A 16,542-nucleotide genomic window follows, 5' to 3' on the forward strand; every position below is an offset into this window, starting at 1 on the left:
TTTCTTGCTTCTTCTGCAAACTTGCTTAGCAAGGAGAGGTGGGGGGATTGTTGCGCTAATACTACAACTTAGCCACCAAAGTTCCTTGACAACTCTCTCCCTTTGCCACTATCAGGCCTCAGATTCTCAAAGTTCATTTTGCTTGGGGAAATTTTGTACTTCTTCTTCCATAGATTTCAATCTTTGCTCAGTTTCTTGCTCTGCCTCACTTTCAGGTTTCCCTGCTTGTTATTTTCAAAAACTTTGGGCTTTTGATTACATTCAAATAACATCTACTTTACTGATATCACAATATTATCTGCTCAAGGCAGTTCTTAGGAGTCCACAATTGCTACTTACTTTGAAAGACAAATACATGGGCCCTGAAATTCCTCGGACTTTCTGCCACCGTGCTGTGATAACTTCGGCGGAAGCGCAGCAGACACCCCGTTTACGTCACACTTCTGACGAAATTGCACTGGCACAGTGGCCAAAAGTCTGAAGAAATTCAGGGCCATGATGCTTATTCAAGGTACCGCTTGGGACTGATATTTAACATTAGGTGGCGTCCCATTGTTTTCAATTTGTCACATCAGGTTGTGTTGCTACCACCACCTACTGGTGCAGTACCTCTGGAATTCTGAGATTGCCCACCATTTTTAAATTTATAATAGTCACAGTGTGATAATCAAGTACTGCATATCTGTTAATATTTTTTACTTTGGATTATTTCAACTTTCAGGGAAAATTGGTGAATTAGTAAAATACTGGTGAAGCAAGATATATTTCAAGATTTTAAGACTGTCAAAATTAGTGATTCAACAGGTCTTTTTGATTGCTGGACATTAAATCAATTTTTTGTCAAATACTATAGTTTGAAACAATATTCATTACTTGGAATTAAAATATATTTGCTCACATAAAAGCTGGTCTGGATCACCGACAAAATTGTCATGAACTGAAAGTTGACAGCCTGTGTACAAATGCATACTATACTGACTAGTAACTGAAATTTTTGAACACCGTGAACCACCTATTCACACATTCTGGTACAGTACAGTGCTTTGTGCTTTTCTGAAGCTCTTTTCAGAAAACTGGAAATAGGATAGAAATATTGTCAATATGCTGGAATTGCAAAACAGAATGAAGTGTATATATTACTGCTAATCTTGAAAATTTACTGAAGAAAATTTTTGCATATTTTTTTAGTAAGGAATATGTTGCTGTGCTACAAATGAGGAATTAAACATAATAGTTTTAAAAGCCCACAAAAAGAGAACTAATAACCACATCTGAATCTAAAGGGACAAGCAACTCTGAACAGAGCACAGATTTCATTATCTGAAACCACAATGGCAAACCCACATCCTCACCATACAAATTACATATAAAAAAGAAAAAGGAAGAATAGCCGTTTCATTTTCAGCTTCTCAAACAATATATGCATAATTGAGGAGTTTTTGTATTAATTTTCATTTAAAAAGTTTGAAATTATATGATGCTATATATGCAGAGTCCGTTAATACACACATGCTTCTCATGCACCACACTGCAAATAAACAATCATTCCCTGACTAAGTGCTCGGTAACCATCATATCGATTGTGCCAGGGTTCAATCACCTAATTTTCCTTTCTTCTCTATTCCATCCATGACTGGGAAGAATCTCAAATTTCTCAACATAATAAATGCTGAATATTTAGTCCACCATACAAAATCAGCCAAGTAGACCCCTTCTAGCCAAGAAACCTAGTGTGACAGGTTATCTTGCAGGCAACTTTTTGGAGTGGGGTAATGGGAGAGTACTCTAGACTGAAAGCACTTCCTCCCAAAGAATACTATTCTCATTACAAGAAAAATTTAAAACTTTGTTTTGAACTAACCATATTAGAGAGCTAGATTTTCTATCGTCGACAGATAATCCAGCCCAGAGTTTTTCCACAGTATCTTGTAAATGGTAAATAAATAATCGAGCAGTAGTTACTTAATTTGAAGGAATCTTCGCTGAATCAGGACTTAATTCAATGTTTCACAAGTGGCAATCAATTCTTATTCTTACAAATCAAAAATGCAACACACATCAGGAAACTAGCACACAAGGCTCATCAGTTAGACTAAATACGGATGTCAACACATTTCAGTACGGAATTGGAGTTTCCTCACATGTCCACTTTCTCTCCTTGGACAATGAGAGGCTGGAACAAAAATAACTTCTAACAGGCAAACAATGTTTATAATAGTTTTAATGTGCTGATTTAAAAACTTCAACATTGACTCAATCTTGGCTTCTCTCTAGCAACATCAAACTCAGAGGCCTTGCCAGGTCTTTGTGCTTGAAATCATGTTACAAGCCTATTCAATTGACCATTCCCCTTCTTTGTGAAATTGTGGATCATCCGTGACTGGATACCGGACTAGCAATCGAACAGCACAAAGACAGCGTAGGGGTCGAGGAAGGTGGTGGAGCGGTAGAGCTCAGTATCAGAATATATGTGGAAGCTGACCCCATGTCTGCAGATTTCACCAAGGAGTAGCATGTGGATAAGAAAGAAGAGTGGGCCAAATATGGATCTTTTGAGGATTTCTGAGGTGACTATTCAGGTAGGGAAGTGGAGCCATTGCTAGAGATGCTCTGGTATGGGGGAAAAGGCGTTGGAGGAGGATGGTGTGGTCAGCCATGTCAAATGCTGTAGAAAGGTAGAGGATGACAAGGAGAGACAATGCATTGTGGTCAGTCACAGAGATTGCTGTTCACGATTTCACTTTGGGCTGTTCAGTGCTATTAGAGGCAAACTACCTTAGGAAATGTCTCTAGTTTATATGAAAAGTTTTTTTTTAAATGTGAATTTACAGTGTGTTGATGCGTATGCAATTTTAAAACTATTATCCCCATGAGTAACTGATGATTCATGCAAACAAGGGACAGATCCCAAAGAAGTCTGCAAGGGACAAAAAAGCCTTCAAATGCAACTTAGGATACAGACTGCCAGAGTTTATAGTGGAGAATAAGTCGTCAATATTGACCTTCTGCCCACAAACTTTTAACACCTAATGGGATAGTTTGTTGATTTTTATTTGCTTCATTGGATTTTGTTTTTTTAGTGACAAATAGAAGACAAATTGATTGAGTTTCTGCATCAATTAGTTCCTGGTTGTTACTCTGGTACATAGCTTAAATGGTATTTCTTGGTATTTTTAAAAAGTATAAGCCATTCACAATTGTATTTAATAATTATTTCAAAATCTTAATTTTCACTTTGAAGAAAAAGCTTGCATTTATATAGAAGAGTTGTTCAACAATTTGATTTACATGTTACAGATCATCTGTATTCATTTCTAGACTTTTGTGTTTGAAAAGCCACAAACTGTTTAATTTTTATTATGTCACTGGTCAGGAGAATTAACATTAAAGTATGAATCAAGAAAACTAACAAAACATTCTGAATATAAAAATTAAGATAAAACGGAGAAGGGTTATAATGACGAATATAAACAACACAAAAATACAATGTGCAATGAACCTATAATCTTGCTCTTTGTCAAAGAACTTTGAAGCAGACTTGATGGGCTCATTTTAAACTTAAATTGCAGGTGCGTTGGGGGCGGGGGGGGGCTGCGAAAATTGCAGAAATGCACAGTGGGTTCGAAAGCCGGCTCCAACCCACCGACTCCTGAGTTTCCCACAGACGCACCTGTGAGCGCGCAGGTGTCCTGAATCCAGAAGTGTACCTCATTGAGGTACTTAAGGCACTTTACTTGTGACGTTTTAGGTAGTTAGATCAATTTTTAAACTTACCTGGGTGGCTTTCCCAGGACTTCTGATTCACGCCTGGTGAAACCAGGTGTGAAGGGCCGGATCAGGCCAAAGAAACAAAAAAAATTAAACAACAAACCATTTCACAAAGTTAAAACACAAAATCAACCTACCTTTCCACCCTGCTCTGATGTCCGATGTCTCCCTCTCCAATCTCCCCTTCTACTACCACCCATCTCCCCCCGCCTCCCCGATCTTCCCCTCTCCCCCCACACCGATCTTCTGTTCCAGTGCGGATGACGTCTCGGTCACTCTCTTTCCACCCCCGCCCATCCCCCCGATCTCCCCCTCTTCCTCCCGATCTTCCCCCCCCACCCATCAATCAGGCTGGCTGCCAGGTGCGAAACCCGGAAAGAACTTTAAGCACCATCAATTACATTGCAATTGCATCGAAAACCCAAGTTATTTTTAAATTCGGGTTTGCCAGGCGCACCTTCGCACCCCCCCCCCCCCCCCCAACGCTGCCAACCCGCCACCATTTCAAAATTGAGCCCGATATCTCTGAAATGTCATACGTTTCATACTTTGCACAGGATCTTAAACATTATTTCTAAGCTAGAAAACCTACAAAAGCTAATCAAAAACTTTCCCGGAAGCTGAAGGGAGCTCAAACAGCAGAACTGCCAAGGGCTTTTGAAATAACTATTAAATATAACTCATACTATTGCAAGAGGGCCTGACTTCCTGTGCAGTACATCTCTACAATCAGCAGTTTAGCCTTTACTTAAATTAGCTTCCAAACTCTTCTAGCAGCCCAGAGACAGCACAATATTTTATTAACCCAATGCCTTGTTTCTGTTCAAGATTCCATGAAAATGTGTATAATAACTGAATTTCAAACAACAAAAGATCTACTCCAAGTAGAATTTGAAAAACCACCTGTCTTTAATAAGAATTCCAAAAATACCAGAAAGGAAAGTTATTCTTTAAAAAAATTGCAACAAAGCTGTATTTTCACAGAACTGAGTTAAGGGGACTTCAACGCCTGCATTCACACTGTTAACTACTTTTTAATCTGCCACAATTATGTTACCAAGGTCTGTCTTTCTTTTAATCCATTCAGCAAGGATTCATAAACAATTGCAGTTTGAGTAAACAACCCTGTGTACACAATTTTTCAGGCAAAACATGCCTAAACAATACTCAGCACTGTCTGTTATTTATTAACAAAAATCATAGCTTTTGTAGTCAAGATGCAGTGTTTGCAATTATGATTGTAATTTGACTTACAGGAACAAACAACTTTTGAAATTCAAAATTAAATAAAACCATCTGCTGGAAAAAGGTCCATGCACAATGATAAAATATGTCCCTTTGGCCACAGGAATTGAATGGCATCAGCATTACGTGAAGGCCTGTGCGCATTTGCAAAAGATTTAGGTTTTGCTACATTAGTTACTCATAACTGTACAGATGGTAGCAACATCCCTTTACACATCTAATACTTTTACCTACAACTAGTTTTATTTACACTAAGAAAATTCTGTACATATAACCTAAGAGAAAATAAACTTGTGTTTGCTACTCGGCTTGTAATTATCTTGAATTATATTTATTATTTTGATATTTTGTTTATTAGAAAGAAAAGGGACACACATGTTGGTTATATAGGGGTGGAATTTTCTGTGGGGGCGTAATTGAGAAGTTACACCCATTCATGTGCCGTTTAGCCGATGTCTATTTACAGCTACGTTTCCTGCCAATCTCATTAACATATGCCGGAACGTAAAAATGGGTGTAAACAAAGCAGAAATCAGCAGAAACAATCGGGGCCCAAGAAAAGCACTAACTTCAAACCATTTATTCCTTCTTTAAGTATGAAAATTCAAGTTTCAAGCCATCCAACGATAATTTCATTGCATAATAAGTGCAGGATGTTGGCCTGGAATTTTCACCATGGGTGCAACCAGGAAGTAAGACCCGAAAATACCCCCATTCCTGCGCCCATTCTGCCGATGTCAAATTACACACAAACTTCCTGCCAATCTCATTAGAATGCACCTGAACTTAGTTTCAACTCATTTAACCATAACTTATGCACATTAGGTACAGCTTGTTTACGAACCTTCAATCAGGGAAGCTTTCCAATTTTTAACCTGACTTATACCCATGCCATAAAATTACATTAAAAGAAATAGAAGACAGAGTGCTGGTCTCAAGTGAGGATAAATTTAAAAAACGCTCAATTTCAATAGAACTTCATAGAAAATCTGGTCATAATTTTAAGAAAGCCTCTGAGCAAGCGCAATTACAGGAAACTCGTATACGAGGTTCTGTAACCTGGGGGCGTGGCCAGTTTCATGGGTGGAGATGTGTTCGGGCAGATGGATCAACAGACGGCAGTAAAGGACTGAGGAGATATGGGCATACTTTAGTTATGCACGTAACTCACTTACGCCCAAAATCCCGCAATCTTTTAAGCCACCAATTTGGTTTGCGGCCAGGTTACGTGTGTCTCTGGGCAGAAATACGGAGGAAATTCAAGGCTATGCAATCACGGAAGCTTTTCAATTTTTAACATGACTTATACTGATGCCATAAAAATGCATTCAGAGAAACAGGAAATACAGTGCAGATCTGAGGATAATTTTTTCTATTGCTCAAAAAAAAAAATCACAACGAAACACCAGAAGAATGACTTCATTGCTTTCTGCGTCTAAAATTCTGGGATTAATTTTCCACCCTTTTTGAACAAGCGTAATTGCAGGAAATTCATGTGTACGGCTCTTAAGCCTGGATGGGGGGATGGAACCATTCTAATGAACCAAGATGTGTTCAGGTGCAGGGATCAATAGATGAGCGCAAAAGAGTGAGGAAATTCAAGTGTAGGGTAATTACGCACGTAACACGATTGCTGCAGAGTTTTTTCGATCTTTTACGTTGGGTATTTGCCTCGTGCCTCTGGGCGCAAATATACAGGAAATTCCACCCCTATGTGTTTTGACAATGAAATTCAGTGTTCACTCAAAAGCAAAATATGTGGATGCTGGAAATCTGAAATAAAAACTGAAAATGCAGGAAATACTCAGCATGACAGGCAGCATCTGTGGAGAAAGAGTGTTAACTGGATTGCAGCAATGGCTATAGGCAAAAGCCACAGTGCATATATTTGACACACACATATATAGATAATTCAGAAATACAATAGTTTTATACCGTGCCCAAAAAATTGGGCACTATGTAAAACTATTCGCTATCATCCGTTTTGCGCACTGACCAATTTCACATCCTCACGTTTCACTGCACCTAAAGCAAATGATCTATTAAACATGGCACATGAAAGGTTGCGAAATTTTAAAGACAGCAGCACAGAGGTAACAACTAGAGCAAATAAAAACAAATTGGGTTTGCCAGCAAAGCTCCTGAGGGTATAACAGCTTTGGGAACCACATCATTTTTAACATGCAGAATTGTAATCATAGAATCCACTTGCAACACATTCTCTAATATCCATACCAAAAAGAAATGCATTATGATGCACTGATATATAATCCCACTGCACAATGAGAAATCTTAAAAGATTACAGTTCAGTAATAAGTGAACAAGTGTCTTATTTGTGGGATGTCAGATTCTTGCTCGATAAAGATCTCAGAATTATCATTTAGCAGGACCTCTGACTTGATAAGTTTCAAACAGTAGAATTCCTCCGGTGGTTTGGAGCTGCAACAGGACTACAATTTTAAAGCTGAAGACTGGATAGAATCATAACGAGAGTTAAAAAAAAAATTAAATTAGCACTTACACCAAAGGCATCTCTGCGAATCCCTTTATGGTTTCTCAACCAAGATCGGCTGAGCTCATTCAACTCAAGAATTGGCTGCACTTTCAATCTCACAGTGTCTCCAGATTGACGGATCATCTCAACTATCTCATCCCGTGATTTATTTTCAACATTCCTGCTGTTAATTTCCACCAGTCTATCGCCTGGCACCAGACCCAATGCTAGATCTTTAGTACCAGCCCCAGGCTCTGCAAAATGAACCATCCTGCGGTATGCTTGTCCATCAGGTCCTCTGTCCAGCATGGTTGTTCTCCGCAAAGAGAACCCAAAGTCTCCTGTATTTCTTCTCTGCAATACAAGCTCTCTAGGTTCCGTAGGCAGAGGTGGTACTACAGGAGGCAGCCGTAGATCAGCAGCAAAACTTTTATCCACAACTTCTGGAATCTGAATATTAGGACTTGCCATTAACACAGTATTTGACAAATGTCTCGGCATTTCTTCTAGGTACTCAAGCAGTAGACCGTCATTTCTCATTTCTACTTGTGGTGAAGGAGTTGCAGAATTTTCTGATGGAGTTGACACTTCTGATGTTGACTCTTCTCGACTCTTTTGTGAAAAAGAGAACCTCTTTACTAGTTGGACTGAATTCTGTTTAGCAAGAGAGCCAAACAGAGCTGCTCGCTGAAGCACTGATCCCTTCACAGTACACTCATCTATTTTGAGATCATCACTGGAACTGGCAGTACTCAATTGCTCGGAATCAATAATCATGCTTCCTCTGTTACTAATAGTGTCTGAATCAATATCAGTAAGATTGAGATCTGAACTACTAGCTACTTTTATTGGGATAGGGGCTGAAATTTCCAGTTTGGTCTTTGATTCCCGCTTTGAAGATCGACTCAAATTAAAGAGCCCTCGACGTAGACCAACTTCCTCAAGACTTTTCAATTCTGCTACAGACATTTTCTCCCTCTTTTCCTTCTTTTCTTTCTTCTCCTTTTTATCTTTGTCTTTTTTGATTAAGTTAAACATTTTCAAATTTTACTTTTGTGCAAATTATTAAAGAATGAAAAAATAATTAATAAAGACAGAATCTTTTATTGGTCCAGCTGCAATCAGGGGCAAGTCACTTTTCTTCTTATTCAGGTATGACCAGGTGTAACGTTCTGTATCTGAAATGACATCAAAATGATAGTTACAACAGAAATACAAATATAACAGTAAACTTAAGTACACAATTCCAATATCCATTTTTCTAAAAAAAACTATATTCCCCTAGTTACTATTTCAAATAGGAAATATCTACGGTTATCCACATCACCTCAATTTTGGATAGTATGAGTATAAATAATAAAAATTAAAATGCATCCAGATGCACCATAATATCTTTAAAGTATTTCTACTTCCCAAATAGCTAATTTAGTTAACTTGCTAGTCAGTACAGAACTGAGTCATGTAAGCCAGAATGGTCCCAAGTTCAATTCCTGATCTGTGCTGAGTTAACTGATCACAGCCAAGTTACTGGTGTAACTGCTACAATTAGCCAGTGTTCCTAAGCAACGGGGAGGAAGAAGTAAGCTACGGCCAAGTTTCCCTCAACCATCATCCTCAGAAAATCCTGATGGCAAAAGTGTATATGTGGATGCCAAGTGAGGAATGGATTGGGCTTGACTGTGATATTTCCCAACAGCCTAGTGGTTGGGAATTAGACAGTGGTGTCTGAGAGATGATCTTAGGAGGTATATAGGACTGTTAAAAAGAAAAAGTTAACCTGGAATATAACTTTAAATTAAACTGTGAAGTAGAACTAGGGGACATAGATTCAATCTACTAAAAGGCAAATTTAGGACAGATATCAGTAAACACTTCTTTATACGAAGAGTGGTCAATGTGTGGAATAAACTTTCAGAGAGAACAATGGTGGCAAAAACCTTGGAATTATTTAATAAACAATTGCATATGGGATATTGGAGGGGGATATTAGGATCTCTCTGGATTGATGAACTAAAATAGGCATAATGGCCTTCCATAATAGGCATAATTATCTTGTGATCTTCTGAGTCAGCAAACTTCAGAAAAGGATAGGAGAAAACTAAATGAGAAAAAAAAAGTAACACTGTCCTTTTGAAAATTAATTACAGGATAATTATTCATTTTTTTAATATGTTCATTTGTCAGCTTTAATTTTTTGTTTACAGCAATGGTTGCTGATGGCAATATTCATCATAAAAAGAATTAATGAATAAATAGCAGTTGAGATGCATCAATAAATACAAACATGATATAGCATCAACCATGTATCCTGTGTCAGATCCTTCACACTCCAAGGCTCAGCAACTCCTTAGTTAGTAACCCTAATTACATGATCAACAAAAAAAATGAAGCAAAATGGAAAACACAAAAGAATGTTAATCAGAAGTTTATATATAATTCACTTTTTTTATTTAAATTAAAAAAAAGTCCTCATGGTGACATTCATTAGGGGTATTATCCTATTCTGAGGCACAATAATCCAGATGCTAAGAGGTTCCTCCACACCTCCACCCAAACTGGTAGTACAATTTTTGTCAATATATTATTTGGTTTACTTCACCTATTATCTGGTCATCTTTCAGGAACAATAATTGAAAATCATCACAATAGATTTTTAAAACTAAATCAAGACTCAAGTGTAACTATAGCAGGTTGTAATTAGTGCCACTTCCGTGCTCCACATACAAACTTCCCTAATTACAGATCATATTTGTACAACACAATTGGGAGCAGATAGCCGTAAATCATTAGCCCGAGAGTTACAAAACCGGCAGGAAGTTTTATAATATTTAAAGATAAATGATAGTATTACACACTGGGGGTGGGGAATTTCTATTTCTAGTTATTTCACAGTAAAATTGTGATGTCATGTATGAAGAATACATTGATAACTTCACCACAGACGGCAAACAAAATGAAATTCTTCATTCAAGACCACTTCTGGGGGTACCTAAAAGACAACAGTTTACCTTATTAAATTGCGAGTAAAACAAATCTTGGCTATAACCTTAGTCTAATTTTATTAGGGAAATAGCAAACACTTGCACCCATTTTGCAAAGGCTAATGCACAAATTCCTCCATTTAAGACCCTTAATAGTCATTAAAAAGACTCATGACATTTCATATTTTGCATTGCTGCAAGTTTCAATTTCACATAGATGCAAGATTCAAAGCAAAGCTACAGCCAAACTGGCATCAAGGAGGTATGCTCACAGTTTTGGTCTTATACCAACTGCATAATTCTTTTCCCCCCCTTCAGAGAGTTATCTCTGTCAGTAGCATTCTCATTATAAACAAGCTAACTTTCTTGCATCAGAGGCAGTTACAATTTTATGGTACATGGTTTTTCTTAACTATCTTCAACCCAAATGTCCACCAACAAACAAACAGTACATGTGGCAGAAAGTCAATTAGGTGCACCATTTTGGGTTCGGCCCATGGGCATGCTATATGGTCAACTCACCCTATAGACCAGCAACGATGGCCTCTACACTCCCTCCCCAACAATGGGGCAAGTCCTTGGCCAGAAATGCAAAATTATAACTGTGACTTTACACAAACTACACGTTAAGTCATATTGACATCGTCTGAAAAGCTTAATGCAGTTTCCCATTACTTCTGAATCCATCCCACAGCATGTGTGGTAGATTCAGCACAACAGAAATCAGCGCATATTTCTGAGCTGTTTCCATAGACAGTTCACTGGATCTCAAAGCTCTTTACTAACATTAGAACAGACTGCCTTGTTCACTCTTCTCCAATATAAAAGAAATCAGTAGCCAACTTGTGGACAGCAAGATCATCATGACCAGTTAATCCATTGCAGGTTGAGAAATCATGGCAGGACACAGAGAGAAATTGTTGCTCTACTTCAAATAGTGGCATGGGATCTTTCATGAACACTAGGAGATGAACAGGGCCTGAGTTTTAATGGTTTCATCTGAAGGACAGTCCGTAACAATGCAGTGCTCCCTCACTACTGCATTGAAGTCCCAGTTTAAATTATGTGTTTATGCCCTGGAGTGGGATATAAACCCACCACTTTCCGACACAGAGGTGAGGATATTACCAACGGAACCAAACGGACACGTTTTTTCGTCTAAACGCTCCCACACTTATGAACCACAAGCACCTTTCTTTGTGTATACCATTACTCTATTCCCACCTCATTACAATTACTAGTTTATTTCACTTATGAAAGTAACTACTACTTTAATTATGAGAGCATTGTTGTGCAGCAACAACATTTAAAATTCCACAATACAAATTAGTCAAAAATTGATAATATATTTCTATACATAGATATTATTAACTACTCAATACTAATTAATTCTTCAAACCCAAACTGTGCAAGAAAAATTATTTTCTTAGAAAGTTTTATATCAAATCATGTGAAACTTGAATAAAATTGTCCCAGGAAGTATATTGACGTTAATGTATTTTTTTTAAACAAGCAAATCATTTAATTTGCTCCCTCACTGTGTACTACCTTCAAAAGCCTTGTACAAGAATAAAAGCACCTATTGGTGCCCACAGCTTGGGCCTGACTCCATTCCAGAGCTTAGCTTTTCTTATTGAGAACCCCAAGTTTTAATTTTTTTTTAGTTGTTATCCTTAAGATTAGAGCTGGGTTTTGTTTTAAATGCATTCAAAATGTAACCATTTTCCAAATACTCTGGATGTGTTTTCTGGAATTATGCCATTGACCTTCTTCACCAAATTAAAATGTTTGGAACAACGAAATGCTAACGAAATGCCAAAATGCAGCAATTATTCAAACTGTTTCCGTAAAGTAGCATATTACCCAGCTTACTTACCTTCACAGTAAAAAAGGTACACGACTACTCTCAGCATGGTCTTAAAGTCTATTTGGGGATTTGAAAGAGTGTGTTTGTTAAGCTTTCAAATAGTAAATGGCTTAGTATATTGAAAGCTTCTATGATCTACACAAAATTCTCCAAGTCCTTTTTTTTTTCCACTTAGCCCTTTAAAAATACATGTTTCTCCCACTTTGATGCTCCCAGACAACAGTTTCTTTTGGATGCAGCACATAAGTTGCCTTGATCATTTACCTCTGCCAACCCAACCCGGATTCAGCTACTCAAAAGGTGTGCAAGAGTCAAAAGTAACTCACCAGTGAATTCTACTTTCTCCACAACTAAGACCTGGAACCGGTGTTTAAGGAAGTCACAAGAATCTCACATTAATTTGTAATGCAATATATAGGAACATCAATATGCTGTGCGCCATCACATTACACATAAGTCCCCTTTTAAACAAGCAAGTTATGTCACTGCACAACGCTGTAATATAACAATACTTCAAAAAGGGAGCATTAAGATTTTTTTTTTTACAAAGTCTTAAACCTTACAGACATGAACACCAATTTACATCTCTAGCTCGATAAAAAGTTGTTTTGTGTTGCTAATATCCTGGTGTAATACAGCAAGAAAAACAATTTATATGTCTAAACATCAGTTTTACTGAGGATGCCAGTAAAATGTCACTATATTGTAATCAAATAAGTACCCAACTAAAATTTTCTATACGACATAAGGGGTAAAAGTCCACAACAACAAAAAAAATGGGAGCATGCCCATTCTTTCCCATAATAAACGATCCACTAATTAAATTGCACTTTTCCTTTTTTTGTTAGCGGGTATTAATTACTAAGAAAAATAAGTACTCCCCCTTTTTCAATAAAAGAGGAATGTCACCCTCAAGTTGCATTAGGGTGTTTTGCTGCAGTGAAAACTAGTGCTCACCAGTTTTGCAATAGCTGTATAAATAGGCATATGGAATCTCAAAACTATTATATGTGTAAATAATTATAACAGTTGAGAACACCAATTCTAAAGTGGAGGGTAAACAATACCTAAATTATGTTGTTAATATCAATTTACGTTGCAAGCAAGATCAAGCTTGCCTCAATGTTTTTTTAGCATTATTAGACTTGGTGCTAAACAGCAACATACAAACTTAACCTATTCATGAACAGAACAGTTATTATTCAGTTTTATTATCACTATAAGTTAATGGAAGGTATATGCTACAAATGCAATGTATAGTACAATGAATTGTAATCAGTGGCATAATTCTGAAATGTTTGGTAAAACATAACACTTCACTTCTAATAAGGAAATACATGAGAAACTTGACATAACTGCTTATTCAGCTACAATGTACTGAGAGAAATCATTAAATATAATCTCGTTAGATACATGGTTTAAAAAAAACTGAAGGAGCGATCCATAATTACCAATGTTTTCTCGACTACAAATGGTATTCTCGAACAGAGGGTAATTTTAACAGCACTCTGTGGAGGTTAAATAGTAATCTTTGTGATTTTTATTAAAAAAAACAATTATTGTTGGGCCTTGATACAGCTCGAAAACAATTTTATTTTAAGTTTGTATCATCAATATGTCAATTTTGCAGCAGCTCATAATTTTTAGTCTTGACATGTTGCAGTAATGTAGCTTGAACATAAGTCGGTCGCACTTGCGTGCAATATTCATCTACTGTAGTGTACTGTATCTTTAAGGGTAAGCCCTACTTGTACCTCTTACCTTGCGAAATTCACATTCCCAGCTGTAAGGTAGGCCATAGCTGTAGGTACTGAGCTTGGCCTACAATCGAAATTAGCAACACAATAGGCACTTTCCAGAAACAATAGGGAAACTCAGCACAAAAGGATCTTTTTTGTCAAATCTGTCGTTCACTGAAACAGCCATCCCGGGTTTTAATTTCCCTTACAGATCACAGCTTCATCAGTGTCCGTCTCTTTTTTTCCCTCCTGGAAACGCCTGGCATTCGCTTCCTGAAAAAACTCGAACCTCCCTCCCTCCCTCCCTCTACCACAAAGAAAGCCCAACATAAAATATATCACTCAGGAATGTTAATTCTGCCAAAACTCACGGGATCTTTTTTCTCTTCACAAACAAAAACTACGAATAAAATAGGATCACGGGGATGGAAAAAGCTGAATAAAAGAGATACTCACCGAGAGAAGCAAGAGCGTGCATTATTTGTGGGTGTTGCTGCTGTTATCCAGCCGTTGACAGCCCAAGCCTGCCTGCCTGCCTGCCTGCCTTCCTTCCTTCCTCCCTCTCTCTCTCTCTCTCTCTCCTCCTGCTGCTGCTGCTGCTATTACTACCGCCCGGCTCCGGCGTACACAGACCGTTAAAATGGCGCCGCGTGCGTGTGCTCGCGTGAAGAGCCGCGAGCCGTGGAGCTGCGAGCCGCGAGCCGGGACAAACACCAGCCAGGGAGCGTCCGTCACTACGCAGCTCCCAGCCACACGCCGCCCACCCAGCTGCTCCGCTGAGACCACGACTGGCGTTTAAGCAACTAGAGACGGCCCCTTGCTCTGGATATTTTAAAGAAAACCGAACAGGCTCGTCAGGTTCTTATTTCTGAAGTGTCATCTCCTTTGCCAGTAAAATATTCGGCAGAGAGAGGTATTGGAAACAGGCAAGCGGCGGTAGAAAGATAATCATATTACTTGACATGTCTATGAACTGTCAACGGACGCATTTAGTGCCAAAGGTAGTTGTCAAAAGACACGTTCTGCAGAACGTGGTGTCAATAGTGACTCCGTGTTAAGGAATGCAAATTAAAGGAATTCATAGGTGATGTGCTAGCAAACCAGAGCTCAATACGCATTTTAGGATCAGTGAGGCACAACCAGGCTTAAAATTATTGGCATTCTTCCAATTAAACTTGGTAATCCACTCGAGTAATATTTGACAAGGGCTTTAGGGATGAGCTGTGAAGTTATTACTGAATCTGGGTCAATTGCCTCTATATTTAGATTTTTTATTCTTTTTGAATTTTCCCACTGGTGATAAATTTAGTGTTTTTCAGCAGATTGGCCTGTTCCAAATGATGCTTAAGTTATACTACATGTTTGGTACAAATGCAATGCAATGACACCAAATGACACTGTTGATTTTGCCTTGGTTGGTGATTTCATATTATTTCAGTTTCACATGTTCTGTTCCCCACATGGCAAATTCTTGCTCTGAAATATGCTGTCAGAAAGCAGGGTTGCCTTTTTTTTAACCATTTCCAACATTTTTATAACTAATAAATGAAAGTGTTCAAAAAAACACAATTTCTTTTAATGCTCTTATGGCTCTTCTCCTGGGTTGCTCGCAGCAGCGTCCAGCAGATTAATCTTTAATTCCTGGAACCCTCAAAACAATCTTGGAGGGTTAGAAACCCTATCGGGAAGAGGTGCAAGCACAGAATTGGTGCTCCACCACAGGAAGAGAGGGAATACCAAAAAAAAAACAAGACAACCTGGGCTACTCTCAGCACTTCCTAATGCCCAATTTCAGGATGGTGTGTGGCAAGGCAGAAGGACTTGTCAGCTGGCCTCACAGCAAAGGGATATCAGAGAGACACAAACAGGAAGAAAGATACATTTCGCAATTAGGACAAGATGAAAGAAATCCAAAGAATAATATGCAGAATCAAAGATTCGGATTTTGATTCACACAGCAATCTCAGGGGCCATTTGATGTTCAATACACTTCATTGGAGAGTGTAATTGGAGCCATTAGTTTACAATTGTGTGCATTGCTAATGTCTTTGTTTGGAAATAGTGAGTGGAGAAAAATAAAAAAGAATCTTTTTTTCCACCTCAGGGAGATCAGCTGCTCTAAGTTTTGTTCTTGAGCCAGTCACCAATGGCCAGGGATAACTTGGCCTCTGAATTTTTTTCTTCCTCACTGCAGGGAAACGACTGTGCCTCATTCAATGCCTTCTTTCAATTACACAGCCTGGGTGAACCTTAGGTGTGTAGGGAATCATGGGTATGAACATACATCTTACCACTCCTTAGCACAGTACATTGCATTGAATGACATAGATTTTTACTTCACAATAGTTGTGAAATTGGGCTATTAGTCACACAGCAAAGAATGTGCAAGTTGCATAATCACAAAGTGACACCTTACTGCTGTGTACCAAGCAATGTTCCCATCAGAA

General features: G+C 38.2%; 1 protein-coding gene across 4 annotated transcripts in view; it reads right to left on the reverse strand.

Moving 5' to 3' along the window:
• myo18ab (myosin XVIIIA b) overlaps positions 1-14,710 on the reverse strand; it is a 204,240-nt gene extending 189,530 nt beyond the window's left edge. For 2 of the 4 annotated variants that reach the window (XM_068008247.1, XM_068008246.1), the window contains exons 1-2: positions 14,552-14,709; positions 7,536-8,686 (exon numbers count right to left, since the gene is read on the reverse strand). In XM_068008247.1, coding sequence (XP_067864348.1) covers positions 7,536-8,546 — 1,011 coding nt within the window. In that variant the 5' untranslated portion in view covers positions 8,547-8,686; positions 14,552-14,709. Of the gene's footprint in view, positions 1-7,535; positions 8,687-14,551 lie in introns of all 4 variants that reach the window. The other 2 variants (XM_068008243.1, XM_068008242.1) reach the window with 1 other exon arrangement.
• Positions 14,711-16,542: the final 1,832 nt, after the last annotated feature.

Source organism: Heptranchias perlo, chromosome 28 (assembly GCF_035084215.1).
Source record: "Heptranchias perlo isolate sHepPer1 chromosome 28, sHepPer1.hap1, whole genome shotgun sequence".
NCBI lineage: Eukaryota > Metazoa > Chordata > Chondrichthyes > Hexanchiformes > Hexanchidae > Heptranchias > Heptranchias perlo.